This window comes from Botrytis byssoidea (genome assembly GCF_014898295.1).
Source record: "Botrytis byssoidea strain MUCL 94 chromosome Unknown BBYS_017, whole genome shotgun sequence".
Taxonomy (NCBI): domain Eukaryota; kingdom Fungi; phylum Ascomycota; class Leotiomycetes; order Helotiales; family Sclerotiniaceae; genus Botrytis; species Botrytis byssoidea.
Genome location: NW_024065858.1, coordinates 761,001 through 777,013, shown reverse-complemented (window position 1 = coordinate 777,013; position 16,013 = coordinate 761,001). Strand labels below are relative to the sequence as shown.

At 39.0% G+C, this 16,013-nt stretch overlaps 6 protein-coding genes across 6 annotated transcripts; 3 read left to right on the top strand and 3 right to left on the bottom strand.

Moving 5' to 3' along the window:
* EAE97_008296 (uncharacterized protein) lies at positions 1 to 1,366 on the bottom strand (the record flags this gene model as incomplete). Its single annotated transcript, XM_038878810.1, has 3 exons — positions 1 to 270; positions 321 to 551; positions 614 to 1,366. 3 exons carry the CDS (start codon positions 1,364 to 1,366, stop codon positions 1 to 3), a joined length of 1,254 nt encoding a protein of 417 aa, XP_038730490.1.
* A 624-nt stretch (positions 1,367 to 1,990) lies between these two features.
* EAE97_008295 (uncharacterized protein) lies at positions 1,991 to 2,287 on the top strand (the record flags this gene model as incomplete). Its single annotated transcript, XM_038878809.1, has 1 exon — positions 1,991 to 2,287. One exon carries the CDS (start codon positions 1,991 to 1,993, stop codon positions 2,285 to 2,287), a length of 297 nt encoding a protein of 98 aa, XP_038730489.1.
* Positions 2,288 to 3,117: 830 nt separating this feature from the next.
* On the top strand, positions 3,118 to 4,974 carry EAE97_008294 (uncharacterized protein; the record flags this gene model as incomplete). Its single annotated transcript, XM_038878808.1, has 2 exons — positions 3,118 to 4,306; positions 4,511 to 4,974. 2 exons carry the CDS (start codon positions 3,118 to 3,120, stop codon positions 4,972 to 4,974), a joined length of 1,653 nt encoding a protein of 550 aa, XP_038730488.1.
* Positions 4,975 to 6,272: 1,298 nt separating this feature from the next.
* Positions 6,273 to 6,938, top strand: EAE97_008293 (uncharacterized protein; the record flags this gene model as incomplete). Its single annotated transcript, XM_038878807.1, has 1 exon — positions 6,273 to 6,938. One exon carries the CDS (start codon positions 6,273 to 6,275, stop codon positions 6,936 to 6,938), a length of 666 nt encoding a protein of 221 aa, XP_038730487.1.
* Positions 6,939 to 7,410: 472 nt separating this feature from the next.
* On the bottom strand, positions 7,411 to 8,733 carry EAE97_008292 (uncharacterized protein; the record flags this gene model as incomplete). The annotated part of the gene is made up of 4 exons (XM_038878806.1): positions 7,411 to 8,183; positions 8,234 to 8,319; positions 8,377 to 8,614; positions 8,667 to 8,733. 4 exons carry the CDS (start codon positions 8,731 to 8,733, stop codon positions 7,411 to 7,413), a joined length of 1,164 nt encoding a protein of 387 aa, XP_038730486.1.
* Positions 8,734 to 9,604: 871 nt separating this feature from the next.
* EAE97_008291 (uncharacterized protein) lies at positions 9,605 to 10,912 on the bottom strand (the record flags this gene model as incomplete). The annotated part of the gene is made up of 4 exons (XM_038878805.1): positions 9,605 to 10,223; positions 10,309 to 10,422; positions 10,469 to 10,679; positions 10,732 to 10,912. 4 exons carry the CDS (start codon positions 10,910 to 10,912, stop codon positions 9,605 to 9,607), a joined length of 1,125 nt encoding a protein of 374 aa, XP_038730485.1.
* Positions 10,913 to 16,013: the final 5,101 nt, after the last annotated feature.

The following is a 16,013-nucleotide window of genomic DNA, read 5'->3' as shown; positions in this document are numbered from 1 at the left end:
CTAATTGGCAGCCAAAATTTCCGCCGCTCCTTGTGAAGGTAAATCTTGAATGTGTTCATCATGTTTCGCATGCATCTCTGCTTCCTTTTTTCTTTTCTCCTCGTGCTCATGTGCTTTATAACTTGCATATCTCAAGCTTGTCAACACCATGAATGCCATGAACAATATTCCCATGACTGATCTTCGAGTGAGTACCCATCGGAGACCTTCTATCTCGGATTTGGCATCACTATTGAGCATGACGGTTATTTTGTAGTTTAGTTCTTGGATCTATATTGCTGTTAGAAATTGTGAAGAGGAGAGATACATGAACCACATACCCCGGTTTCCATTGTTCGCTGTTCTTGTCGCACAGTCATTTTACGATCGTCGAACATTCCTTTGAGATCATCTTTAAGTGTGAGCAACTCCTGAGTGAGCTTTTGATTTAGGATATCAACTTCATGTTGTAGTAATGTGCGTTCTCTTCGCATCTTCTCTTCGCTCGCCTTGCGGTTGTTTTGAATTTCGGATTTCAACTCGGAACATGCTGCACGGAAGAGATAGACTTCCTATAAGACTGACTGTTAGCAACCATGTAAGAGTAGATTCTAACAGTGAAGATGTGACTAACGTTTTCTACATCGCTCTTGCTAACCAGACCATCTTTGGCAACATCCAAGTTAATGGCTAGTAATTCCCTCACTGCCTTCATAGAAGTAATACTCTGATCCTTTGTAAAGCCCCCTTCCTGAACCTGCTGTACCAAAGCATATGTGTCGAAATGATGAACATATGGTGGAGTTTGGAGATGCGGTGGTTTTGATGAGTTTTGAGCTTCCGCAGACTCAGGTGGCGGCATATGTAATACTGTTTCCAGCGGCGCCATTTTACCGGTATTTGCAGCAGCTTGTTGACGGGGCGTCAGTGGATCCGGTCCTTGAGGGATTTTAGATCTCGATGTAGCTCCAGAATCGCCAGCTATAATTGAAGCAGCCTGCGTCTCTTCCGACAGAGGCGCTGCAGAAGAGGGTCTCTTTTCTGCTTTCCCTTCGTAGTTTTTGGCTTTGTCTGCTTTCTCTGACTCTTTTCCCACTTTTGCATCATTCAGACTCTCTTCTTCCTCTTCCTCGACCTCAACCTCCTTCTCAGGCACAAATACTTTTACATTGCTTTCATTCTCTCCCTCCTTCAAGAAAGGCTCTACAGCTTTTCCATGTCTCTGCACAAAAACATCCCTCCTGTTCTGGGTTGTGCCAAATTGCCTTGGTCGTTGTGTTCGATTTGCTCGTCTGGATTGTATTCGCACTCTAGGCGCAATGGGTTCGCTAGCTCGAATTCCTCGAAATAATGTGGGATATAGAAAGGTCAAGCGCGTTGTAGACATAATTCATGTTGGTAAACGTTGAAATTCATGGGGCTTCTGTTCAACAGATTATCTTTGTATGCCGATGATCCTCCCGTCCACGTGGAATGTGGGATATTCAGCCTTGCTGCAAGGCTACGGCTCATGTGCACGGGCCTTTGTTGCTCTGAGGTCTTCGATCACAACCACTACCGATTACCACCACTACCGGTTTTCAGACAATGAGATATCTTTAAAGTCTCATTATCGAGAGTTCAATGCCAAAATTGCTATGTGGTGTTATGCGACTATCTCTCTGGGTTTGGCATAGCCTGCTGTTACATAAGAAGCTGTGTAACTGTGCCATTTGCTTTTTTACTACGCCCTCGTGTTTGAATTTTGCCTTGATCAATGTGTAAAATTCAAGCATTCAACAACGATTTCACTTGAATGATAGTTTCCAAAATGATCTGGATGGCGAAACAAATAAATTGCCAAGGTCTGACGACTACGGCAAGTTACATGCATTAAGGTAATTGTTGAGGCAGTGGTCGGCTCGCTGTGTCGCCACACTACTGCGTGACAAGACAATATCAATCAGGCTTCAAATGCGTCTTCCCATTCTTAATTCTTCTCCTTCAATAGAAGTGTAACTACCCTTGCAGAATGCTTGATCCGCTCTCAGCCCTTAGTCTCGCGGCGACTATAGTTCAGTTTGTGGACTATGGCTCAAAGGTCATCTCCGATGCTACTGAGTTGCATCACTCTTCCGAGGGAGCCTTGGCCAACAATCTGGAGCTCTCAACGATCATCCCAGATCTCAGTTCTATTAGTAATGCTTTGAGTTTACGAAGCTCTGGCCAAGGAATGCATAGCTACACCAAGGACGAACTAGCGCTTAATGGTCTTGCTTCACAATGCAAGGAACTATCAGACAAGCTTTTCATGACCTTGATGGGTTGAATATCAAAAAGGCACATACGAAGTGGGCAAGTGCTCGTCAAGCAATGCGTAGATTGTGGAAGGAAGCTTACATTTCCGAGATCTCGAAACGGCTGGATGGTTTTCGAAATCAATTGGTACTTAGACTTGTAGCCCTTTTGGCGTACGCTTCCACGTTTCAGATCGATTTCCGTCGGGCATTTTAATAAAAGCCAACTATGTAAAGAAACCTGCTATGGGTATAGCACTTATAGAATTGCAACGTAGCCAAGATCGTACAGAATCAAACATCATGGGTTATCTTTCATGGTTAAGAGATGATTTATCTGCTCTGTCTCAAGATAGCCGCAATTGTGAACAGACCAAGGCTGTGTTATGGAAAAAACTTTCTCACCATATCGGAAACGGCAATAAACCTGCTACTGAGCGAGCAGTCCTTGAGAAATTCAAAGACGAAGGGATAGGCCGACGAATCTCTAACGTTGATGAAGCACATAATGACGGCACCTTCGACTGAATATTTGAACCTCAAACGATAAGATTCTTGCAATGGCTCCGTGAAGGTGTTGATATATATTGGATCAATGGAAACGCTGGCTCTGGTAAATCTACACTCATGAAGTACCTAGTGGCTAATAATGTTGTGAAAACCGCGCTACTGGATTGGGCTGGCACAAAACCTCTTGTTGTAGGCAATTACTTCTGTTGGTGTGCTGGGAATGAAATGGAAAAATCCCAGCGATGCCTTTTACAATCTCTACTTTACGACATTTTGAGAAGTTGTCCTTCGGTATTGCCAGAACTATTTCCAGAAAGATGGGCATAGCCTCACCACTCGGGTATCAATATGAATGGCTCTTGGTCACAAAACGAGCTTCTTGACGCATTCGAAAGACACCAAGAAACAGTTATGGCCAGGTAGGTTTGCTTTCTTCATTGACGGTGTGGATGAGTACGTTGGAGACCCAGCAGAAATTGCACGCCTTTTGAAGGCATTTGTAACATCCGCAGATGTTAAAATTATCGTCTCGAGTCGACCTTGGACAGAGATTGAGACGTTCATCGACCCAATCCCTGGTCAATTGCTGCCCTTGCATTACTTCACCCGAGAAGACATTCAACGTTATACTTATGACTTGATTACCCACCATCCTGATTTCCGCATCCCACAAATAGACAAACGTTATTGGAATCTTATCGAGCAAATATCCAACAAATATAGAGGTGTCTTTCTCTGGGTTGTCCTCACTGTCAGGGAGATACTGAAAGGGTTGACACATCAAGATACGATTCCTGAACTGGAAGCTAGACTAGAGGATATTCTACCTAGCCTCGATGAAGTTTTTGACCGGATGCTAGATACCATCGAGAAATGTTATCGCCGCCAAACATCACCAATCGTCCAAATGTGTTTGGTTGCGAGAGGTATTTGGCCACTAATAACCTTTGCATTTTTAGATGAGGAACAGAATAATCCTAATTATGCATTACTCGCAAAATTAAAGCCATGGTCAGTTGATCACTACGAGAGAGAGAAATACATTACAAGAAAACGGGTTAAAGCTCTTTGTCGTGGCTTCCTGAAGTTCGATCTGAACTTCCATTATCTAGCATCCCCTGAGTGTCATGTTGCTTTTCTGCACAGAACAGTGGAGAATTTTTTTCTGCGGCCTGCTATGCAAAAGATTTTGTTGGGTTGGACAAAAGATCCATTTGATCCTCATCTGTCACTGTGTCGCTCTTTTACCATGCAATTGAAAGTCTTCCCACCGACCGAAGAGAAAGACCTGACGTTTAGCTTGAGATACAATCGTAACTGTGATAGCCCGCTAGTATCAAAAATATCATTCTTTATACATCACATCAAAAAGCCAGCTATTCGCGGCAATGCAACAGTATTTGCACTGATTGAAGAGGTTGATCGAATTGCAATTGATCGGTCCGCCAGCGACAATTTCATCAGATTATTGATGATGGATTACCAAAGGCGCTGGGAACAGGGCTGGATTCTGGCTTTGTGCGTGCGGCGCGCATGCCTGAGTATGTTCGGCAGAAGCTCTAAGAGAACTCAGCTTTGGCAAACGATATTGACGGGTGCAAGCACCTTCATCTCGCTTTGCGTCGAAATACTATCTCAATTTTCGACGATCCCAATGACGCAGATGATTGAGTGACAATAGTCAAGGTACTTCAAAAGCTGGGGCTGATTCGAATCAGCCTTCTATGATGCCATATGAACTCAAGCGAAACGCGAATCTTTGTCCACCGACTCATACAGAGGAAGACCTATCAATGGAATATGGGCTGAATTCATAGAACTTTGGTTTCGGGAACGAATTCGGGTTGAGTATCATGTTAGTAGCAAGATTCGAACTGAAATATTTAGATTGTTTCTCGATCATGGTGCCGACCTTTCGGTAAAAATTATTGTTCGGCAAGAAGAGAAGGGAGTGACAAAATCATACATGCACTATAGCCTATCTGAATATCTTGAGAAAGTACCCCCCGATTCAGCTGAATGCTACAAACTTCTTCTCGAACGAATGGAGGAAATTGAATCAATAAATAAAAGGAGCGAAATGCCAAGGTGGCGGATTAATCTACCGCGTATTCTGGGGTACATGTTAGGGGTGGAAACTGAAGTGTTCGATTTGATTTTCGTCAATGTTATCATTATCGGTCTAGAGATGCTACAAAGATATGTCTAAAGATTTGGATCGTTTCTAGCAAACAGATAGGGGGTTAGTCACGCGGCTGTCCTGGTATTATTTAGAACTTGTTTTGTAATTAGTCCTGCTATTTGGTGACCGGCTAGTTTCTATTTTACATTGTTGAATGATTTTGATCAAACTTCAGACCCATGAAAAATCATGCAAGCTTCTCTGATGCACCGAAGTCCTCCCATCCTCACCTCCAGTTCACTTTCTCCGTGATCTATCCAACAAATTGAACTATCCTATAATCCTGCGTATTTTGTTCTTCTACAAAATATCAACCTTAATGCATCTGCTCCATCAGCCGTCAGACAAAATCTCTGTATAGTCTATTCTTGATATCCCCTACGATTTAATTTCGTTCTTTTTAGTCGTCAGTAGATTGTCTTCAACTCCCAAGCCTAAATTCAAATATTCAAGCCAAAGAAGAGATACGAAAGTACTAATATCGATAGCTGACATGCTGAGATTCTTACGCCTTTGGAGACGAAAGATATGCTTCTTGTTCTCCCTCTTTCTTTTTCTATCTATTAATTTTATTTTATTCCTTTATTCTCTATTCTTTCTTCTTTATTCTTCATTCCACAACACAACACAATTCAGAACAAAACAGAACAACGCTTTGTTGAACAAACACTTTTCCTACCTACCTACACTAGCAATCTAATCCAATCCAACCTAATCTAACCCTCCCTCCTCCCTCCCACCTTCATCCCCACCAACAAACCACAAAGAATATATACGAGTAGTTACCCACCTATCAAGCTATCTAAACAATATATTTCGGGGCACGATCACGTGCTCGAATATCAGAGGCACTGTATTTTCTTTATGTACCTAGATAAGTAGGTGAGTAGATACTTAGTACCTAGCTAGCTCCTTGTGATTTAAAATTTATCTTGAAATCTAATGATGAAGAAAATTTACACCAAACCAAAGAATAGGAGAGTAAACAAGTCTACTACCGAAAAATAACTGTTTGCTCAGCTGTAAAATCCGCAAAAGCAACAGCAAAAAAAAAAACAACAGGAAAAAACAGGACAAAAAATAAAATAAAAGCACTGTATTTCCACAGCACAGTATCAAAACAACATCACAATCTACACTATAAATTTGAATGTTTATCCCATCTATCACATTTTTCTCCAGGCACTTGCTATCTACTTACTTACATACATACAAGCAACTTTCCATCTTAGACTTCACATCCGAAATCCAGGCCAGAAACGCATTAGTAAGTCGAGTAGCAAATCCCCATCCCAAACTAACAACCCAACCGCAACCAACCAACCATGGTTCCTCCCCCGAGAATTCGCTCGAATTCCCTCCCTACCCCCTCTCCCTCTCCCTTCCACATCGAAGCTAGACCTCTCCGCCTCAGCCTCCATCAGCGCAACATCAACGCAGCCGAATACCAACGACGACGTCTCGAGGAGTTTCGATCTCAGAGAGGCCTCGACGAGGTTCAATCGCAGAGACAACGCAACGCCGAACTCAAGGCCGTCCGTTCCCGGAGACGAGGAAACGCAGGGATCGAAGCTCAAGCTCAGAGACAGAGACGCAATATGGAAGCAGCCGAATACCAACGACGACGACTCGAGGAGTTCCGAATTCAGAGAGGCCTCGACGAGGCACAATCGCAGAGACAGCGAAACGAGGAGCTCGCGGCAATCCGTGCTCAGAGACGACGCATCGGGGTGCTCCAACCCCAAGCACGACGAATCAACGAGATGCAAGCTCAGAGACAGCCACTCGAAGAGATCGACGCGATCGAATCTCAGAGACGACGAAACGAGGCGATCCAAGCTCAGAGACGACGAAACCAGGCACTCCAAGCTCAGAGACGACGAAGAGGTTCGAATCCTGAGGATGGAGGAGGAAGCGGAGAGGAAGCGAGTGGAGATCGAGAAGAAGAAGAAGAAGAAGAAGGAGAGAAGATCTTCTCAGTAGGTAGATGAGAGTGAGAGAGCGAGAGGAGGCGGTTGACAGTAGTTTGATCCGAGTATTTCTTTTGTAGTTCTTCTTTCCTTCCCGAAAGACTCAGGTAAGTCCCGGGTATTCATTCATTCAGTCTTTTCAGTCTTTTCAGTCTTTTCATTTCTTTCCAAGTATCGAAAATCTCCCACCACTCACTCTATTTCCTATTTCCTCGGAAAAGTTAAGAAAAAATTTAATAAAAAATTATCTATAAATTTTAGTAATCTATTGACCCATCTATGAACGTGACGATCAGCTTACCAAGAGCTTATATATAAACTTCTTAAAGAACTTGTGATATCCCTTTTCACTCTAAAAGAATACTAATTATTATGTAATCCAACTGTATATAGGTACCCTTCCAATCCCGACCTTGAGTTCCACCATGAGTTTCCCTTACATTTCTCCCTATCTCTGTAAAAAAAAGAAATCCCCTAAGATATCTCATCCGCATTAAAACAAAGCCGGAACCGATCCTTCATGATTCGAGTCCTGACTGCCACTACGTTTACGCTGAGATCTTATCTCCGCCAACGCTGCCTGATTGACTGCACTCTTAGTGTAGATATCCACCGCACAACTAACTTCCACAAAATCTTCCATCTCTTCACTAACTGTCATGAGTTTTTCTTTAACAGATGCTATTCCTTCATACCCTACAATATGTCTTGCTGGGGGATTTTCATGACCTCCAATCGCCGTTAATGCATGAACTGTTTCCATAACCAATTTATCTCTCGATTCGCTCGGTAGATTAGGAAATCTCGACTCAATGGCACTTTTTCCAGCCTGTGGTTCCATCCGAGTATCCGGATGTGAATTCAACACGTGCGTCAAAACCTCCCTCAACTGTGGAGCCGGATTATTCTGGGGTTCATATTGTGGTAATTGTGGAGCGAAAGTAATTTTGTTTGTGAGGAGGGGAATTTCTTTATTCGGTTGAACGATTGTCAATTTTATATTGAATGGAGCAATCTCATATGTCAGAGCATCACAAAATCCTTCCAAAGCCCATGTCGCAGCACAATACATGGACATTCCGGGTGTCCCTATGTGCCCCGTAATTCCAGTAAGTATGAGGATATGGCCATCACGTTTTTGGCGAAGATGAGGAAGAGCGGATTTAATAAAATTGATCTGACTGAAGTAGATGGCTTCGAATTGATCACGAACAAGACTTTGAGTAGCTGGATTTGTCGAAAGTTCTTCTACCGTGCCAACAACAGCTACACGGATATCAGCATGGTACTGAAATAGATACTTCATACTAAAATACCTTCAGATGAAGAACACAACAAAATGTCTATACGACCGAATACTTTGATGGCTTCCGCAATAGCTGCTAAACATTGTGATTTGGCCCTATCAAGATTTCAGCATAAACCCCTCCCACGTTACGGCAACGGCATATTTCCTAACCTTCCATCAACCCTAATACCTCTAATTCTATCTTTCCAACCCTCACACTGCTTTTTACTACTATTGCAATCATTAATGAGTTCCTTGAACTCTATACATCGCTCATCATCCTCGATTTCACTCGGCGGTAGGCCAGCAGCTACATAATCGCCATGCTTGAGGAGAAGTCTGATTAACCGCACAGATAATGGAGATAAAGCGGAAGTTAAGAACCAAACTCGAGGTGAGTTATGCGTCGCTATGACTTCTTAGTAGGAGAACATGTGCAGATAATGAAGGGCGATACACACGAAATGATGCAACGGGAATTTTTAAAGGACTGTTTGAAGGGCCAGCTTCTGAATTCTTCCGTTCCATGGTCAAATGATATCGATATCCAAAGTATATCTATAGGTAACCGAGATTTGTATCACAATTGAAAGCCAGCTTTGGTTGATGAGCCAAGAGTGAGGTTTGACGTGGTTGAGGAAAAGTACATTGATGATAAGATGTACCCGGATCACGTGAAGCGTTCTTCTGACAAGGGTAACCCTCACGAGATTTGCGCTAATTCAATTGAACCAACCAGAAAATCTGGGGTAAAGCTAAAACATTCCCCCTCCTAATATAAGTCACTCAAACAATAACTTTCTTATATCACAAGTATCACAAATATCCCAGCTCCCATAGCGCATATGAAATTTAGTTCTTTACCTTACATCTAGTCTTCCAAGATGATCGTTCTGGATGCCCTCGATCGATTCATCTGAATTCAATGTTATAATCTCTTCCCACGTGATTACTCCCTGATGACAATGGCTTTTAACGAGCAATCACAATCAACAAACACGAGCTCCAAACTTCTGAGAGGAACCAATATCAAAAAACTATTATTCTGTAAACCTTTTCCTTTCTATGAACTCTGGAGCAAACGGTAAGAATAACGACAAGCCAGATTACATTAAACTGATCCAGCAAGCCAGCAAATATAGACACTTTCATTTCCTTCTTTTCCTCTTTTCTATCATCCTGTTTTAAAACTCATGCCCTCCAAAAAGCACTTTGCGAAAAATGAAGAGCCCATGCTCATCAGCTTCGAATCAAATAAAAACCTGATAATCGATGACAATCATCAAACTACCTAACCATTACAAAGATGTAGAGAACCTCATTGACCACCAGTCGCAAGACGAGCTGCAGGATTGATGTCTATTTCACTCTTTACCGGCGACAATGGTCATGCATACGTCTATAAGAAGTATGCCGCAAGACCACCAGCAATGGCAGCGAAACTCAAACCAATAGTGGCAGCACCTGCTGTGACTTGAGTTGGCTTGGCAACAGCCACAGTACTACTAACATTATTTGCAGACCCAGGACCCGAGGGCGGATTTACGCCATTGGCTATCGTTGCGGATCCGAGACCTGAGGGTGGTTTTGTGACGTTAGTAACGGTAGTAGATGCAGAACCCAATGACGAATTTGTGCCGTTGATATTGGTAGCTGTTCTATTACTTGAGATATTATTACCAATTCTGGTGGCTGCACTGGTATTAGTCCTAGTACCAGTGCTTGAGCCAGGGCCGGGTGATCTGGCAGAAGATAAAATAGGCTTGGTGACCGTATGATCGTAAGAAGCACAAGTATTGTTTGGCGCTAGGGGACATGTATTATCGGTGCAAATGGATTGCAATTGATCTCCTTGTTTAGGAACAATAGTCGTTGGTGGCAGGCAACGGTATCCAAATGATTGTCGGAGTGAGTAACCGATAGTCATAAGATCTGAGTCAGAAACACCGAAGGATGCAGCGGATAATGCGACTTGTTCAATGAAGTAGCTGACTTCAGCGTCAGAAAGATCCATGAACCTATTCAATGTTGTCAGAAAAATACCTTAATGGTATCATAAACTTGAATTCAAAAGATGAGAATATTATGATCAAGTTGACATACTTGTGAACATTATACTGAGATGCAGAACCAGAATATCTCGGGAAATCACCGCTACCTTGTTTGGAGCATGAAAGTAATACACCAAAGTATTGATAGAGATGAGTCATGAGGGAACTATCATGGTTAGCAATGTTTCGTATCGTTTGTCAGGAAAGCTCACTATTGATTGGTTGTATCGGAATTGGCAGGCTGATAATTACGAAGACTATCTGCTCCTCCACCATCAAGGAAGTTGACAGATAATGGTTTGTTCCCTCCATTGGTAGAGACGAGCTCACCGTTGAAGTACGGCAACAAACTGACTTTGATACCATTGAAAGTTCCGTTGGTGAGGATACCGGGGACATTGACACTAGAGGCTGTTCGATCTCCTGCAAGAGATGATGAGTGGAAATCATTGCAGAATTTTGCATGGGGACTGACCGATATTACCAACGAGAGCCCTATTGACCACATAGACCAATAATTTCTTTTGATTGAAAGCATTGTTATCCTTGAACAACGCAGTGGTATAATAATCACAAATACTAGTGCCTGCCAGACGTTGGGCAACACCCGTAACAACAAGGCTCAAAGCTGCCATAGCAAGAGAATTGAAATGCATGACAGATGAATTAAGACGTTTCAAATGGTGATCTTCAGATGATAAAGCGGTAAGAAGGATGAAGTTGATTTAACCAAAATTAATAGAGCAAAAGCAATCAAATAATAAAACCAGCTGGATGTGATGATGATGTTGGTGATGAAGAGAAAAAGAATTGGATTGAGAAACAAAAAGGATTATGAATGGGGATGTAAACAGGCTGGGTGGATAAGGAGACTTCGTTCTTTCCATAACGTGTTGTCTGCGGATTGGGAGGCGACGTTACTGAAATTGAGCAGTTACTGACTTGCTATTAAGCAGCGAGGAAGGAAATTGGCAAAGGTACCAGGCCAAGAATAGACCCAAACAATTGAAGTAGCTCTTCGTAGACATTTTATTAGCATGCGTTATCTCTTACCAAAGATAATATGCCTTTCAAAGACGGCAGTCAAAATTTCAAACCCTTCTTCGATAGCCAGTGCAGCCATGCAGGCGTTTGGGAGAACAATTCCTAAGCGCCTACTCTGGTATCTCTCAAATTGTCGACACCCGGTAGATGTAGAAACGTATTTCCATGTCAAAAAACGCGATCATTGAGTCAATTTCATGTACCAGTCGAATGTATTGAGGGCTGATCCGTACTCAATTGGCGTATATCAATTCAACCAGGATTTAGGGATTGTCAAAATTGACGTCCGGTTGCGTCTTATCAAGTTAAGACGATTGCCAGTGGAAGCCCCGAAGAAAAGTCCAAAATTGATACTACTTGTGTCCCAGAATGATCCGGATCTTTTCATAGACTTTATGCATATAGATCGTAAGAAATATACAATTTGTTTCGTGCGCCGAAAGATGCAACTTCCCTGATAGTATGATTGTGAGAATATAAGAGAACATGAAATAACGGTAGAGAATAGTAGAGAATAGTAGAGATGAAATAGGATTAGTCTAAGAAATCACTAAAACAACTACTCGAGTTCCCGGGAAGTGTTCAGAACTACAATTTGCAATGATATATCACCCTTAGTTGAAGTCTTTAGATATATAGACACATATCGCTTCTTGAAGAATCACGTTGATGTGAGGAAAAAGATGGTTGATGTAGAGTCAAAGACTGTGCGGTATTGGAAGGAGTAGGATCGCTTTGCTTTCCCCCAGAGAATGTCTGGTAATAGGGAGGGAGCATTGCAATACCACGACCATTTTCACCTCGTAGATAAGTTTCTCCAAGCTACGGTTTCCCCCCTCACACCGAGACAATTCGATGCTTACCGGAGGGACTCTAACTCTAATGCCTCAAGTACATATGGTCTTGAATACTTGTTAACATGCAGATTGACGACAGCGAGTGAGAAGCGATAGCTAGGAATCATTCTGTACTCGAAGTGTCCTATGCATCATCAACGCACAAAAAGCCAAGTGACGCATCTCACATCTATCTCACAAACAGCGAAGCTGCTACACCGGTCCACCTACAATGAGAGAATTGTAATGCCGATAGCATACGTACCTAACACACCTCAACCCTCTACCCTCTAGCATTCAGCAACCAAAAGATCAGCCCTGTGAATCCCCAATCGAATTCAATTTCGTATTTCGTAAAACCAGTAAACTCACAGATTGTATTGTATTTATTGTGTTGTATTGTGTAAAGAAAGATTCAAGATCTTATCACATCACATCGCATGATGTACGGTGTGTAGGTGTGTAACCTTACTCACTCAAGTGTACTCACTCACTCGATGTATGTATGACGAAGTTTCAGCTCGTCATCTCTCTCGTCATCCCGTTCGTCATCTATCTCACGATCAAGATGTGGGTTGTGGAATGTAGGATGGGATGTGATATGTGATATTTGGTATTTGTTGCAGACTGGTACTTGTAATTATAATCGGTGATTAGGTAGCTGGAGGTACTTATTACTTGGTGGCTGGAAAAGGATTAGTCATACTTGATTTGATATTCGGTGATGTATTGTATCTACTCTTATCAATATTATCGTATTGTTACCTGGGTAGGTAGTGAGTATATTTTTCACCGTTTGACAGACACCGCATTTATGCATTGATGACATAAGAAGTGATGGGACTAAATGAAGATAGTTTCGGTGTACGATGTATATCTGGGTGGGTACATGGAACATGATTCTAGAAGGCTTTTGGATGGGAGTGGAAAGGTCAGGGTGAGTTATATATCACCTCGTGGGTATGCGTAGGAGTGTGTGCAGTATTGTAGATGGGATTATGAAGTATGGAGTATGGAGTATAGATAGAGTTTGGGTATAGCATATGGATGTGGAATATGGAATACGGATTGTGGACTATGGACTATGGACTACGGACTATGGACTGGACTATCTATGGTATGGACTGGACTGTGGTGGATTGTGGAGAGAGAGAGAGATCTCCCGGAATCCTTATCGGTTGATGGATGGATGGATGGATGGATGGATGGATGGGTGAAATGGTCATACACCCGGTATCTACCATGCAGTATCGACATATATACCAATCTACCATCAATAGTTGATTCATAAAAACAAAGTATAATCCTCTAGTAAAGAAAAAAAAAAGCAAAAAACCCTTCCCTCGTATACCGGCATCTGAAATGGATAGATTTATGAAATCAATCTTATTACCCAATCTTAACTCAATCTTTCCCAAATGTCTAATAATAATTTCCAGAAATACCGGTACACCATGATATCTTATCCACATCTGTCAAATCCCCCCAGCCACTTTCAATCTTTTCTCCATGTTCCACCTCTACTAGGTAATAACTAAATATGAGCGAGGGGCGGAAATTTGAGGCGCATTTTAGATCAAAAAATGTTATACTTTTAATCACGTGTATGTACTAAATTAGTCTAGCTCAGATTAGCTAAGTCAGTGCCAATATTTTGGCCCTTGGCATTATTCTAATCAACCATCTTTTATTCTATATTTAAACCTTACAAATGATAGTAAGTCCTATTTTGGGTATCAAAATAGATTATTAGTTATTATATTAAATTGTTTTCTTTGTTATATTGTATATCCTATAATCAAATTTTTTATTATATTTCTTTTAAATTATAGAAAAATATTTTGTTTGTTATATCTAAATATTATTATGGATCTGAATGTATTTTGATAGAATATTATATTTTTGAATAGTAATGTAAGATAGCTTTATTATTAAATCAAAAATTTGATTTGATATAACTCTTTAAGAGATTATATCAAAAACAAGATTACTTGATTCTTTTCTTATTGAATATCCTAGAGCTCAAAACAAATTATTAGTTTAATAATAAAACATTATCATTTAGGTTTTACTGAATTTAAGTATAAATAATTAAATAATATTTACTTTTTTATATAAATTTTTATTAAACAATTTCTTTTTTTTATTAAATAATTCTTAACAAATATCTAATATACCTACTAATTAGTTCAATAATTATAATTAAATAATCAAGGTAATTCAAGATATTATTAATACTTTACTTATATTATAGATTACAAAATAAGATTATTATTTTATAATATTTAATATATCCCTTTTGATATAATTTGTATTATCAAATAATATTGTTGATAATCTTTTGTTAAACAAAATAAAGCTTTTAGCTATAACCTTTTTTATAGAACAATTTCAATAATTACTATAAGTAATTTAAGCTTCTATATAATAGAATTTTTCACCAATAATTACTTTATATTTCCATTTTCAAGATTTAGATTATTTTGATTTAGATAATAAAATTAATATATTTGTTAAAATAATAAATAATATTTCGATTTTTTATAATATATTCTTATTTATTACTTATATAAAAACCAAATCTTTAGATATCATTAAGGGATTATTTGCTACTCACTTTGTTATCTCCTAACTTAATTAATATCTATATAGAAAAACAGAGCTTTAATATACTAACGAAATATCTAATATAATATAAACTGAATTGAAGGCTAGTATTGAGAATTAATATATTGAATTGGAAATATATTTCCATATATTATTAGATATAGTATTTAAAAAATTAGAAAAGCTTAAATATATTATTGGAGATATATATTAATACAAAAATCCTAAAGAGTTTATTTAGAATATTATAGTTCTTGATTGAAGTATAAGTACTATTAAGTTTGAATATATTCAAATGCTCATTACTCATTGATACCTAATTACAAAACTTTATATTCATATATTTATTTCAATAATAGAAATAAATCTATTAATCTTTATAAAACAAATCGAATAAAAGAAAAACGATTGATTTGATATCTACCACTTCAATTTTACTAATAATCGTTTATTTAGTTAATATAACAATAAGTGTTTTTCTTTTAATAAACTATAATACTAGAATAATCATGGATTTACTTACCTTTTCCTATTTCCTAAGGATTCTTCTAACCCCTACCAAAAGTATAACACTAACAAAACGAAAAATAATATTAGGTAAAACATATTTTTATCAAATAGGAAATTATATTAGAAGCAGAATTCCAAATGGGATTAGAAAACTGATAGAACAAGAATCTATAACATTAAGGAGAATGAAATAGAGAAAGCTGTTATTACAAATGAAATAGTAGAAGATTATAACAATTATATATATAATCAAATTTATTATCAAAAATTGAAAAACAATTATGAAGAGTCAAATACTGATTTTAATATTTATAACAAAAAGATGGATATATAGTATATTCACTTTATTCAAGATTCTGTTTTAATATTATTTAAATCTTTGAAAGCTAAGATGTCAATTGATATAAAATTCAATAATGTATATCAAAACAATATCAAGAGTTTTCAATTTGACAAAGGAAATCAGAAATCAAGGCTTACCCCTTTAAATATTGATTTCAAATATAAATCAAATAATCTTACAATATTCCGAGATATCAAGATTAATAAAACTAAATATCAATACTACAATTGCTAAAAGATATTTTATATTAGAAATAAATTATATATTCACTTCAGAGATTAATATAAAAAATATAAATCAGCGAAATATTCAGTGAAATCTAAGATCAATAATATTTCAAAAGCTACTTTACTTTATCTCTTATAACTCATTAATCGACTTGAACGAAATATTATATTAATTAAATCTAGAGAACTA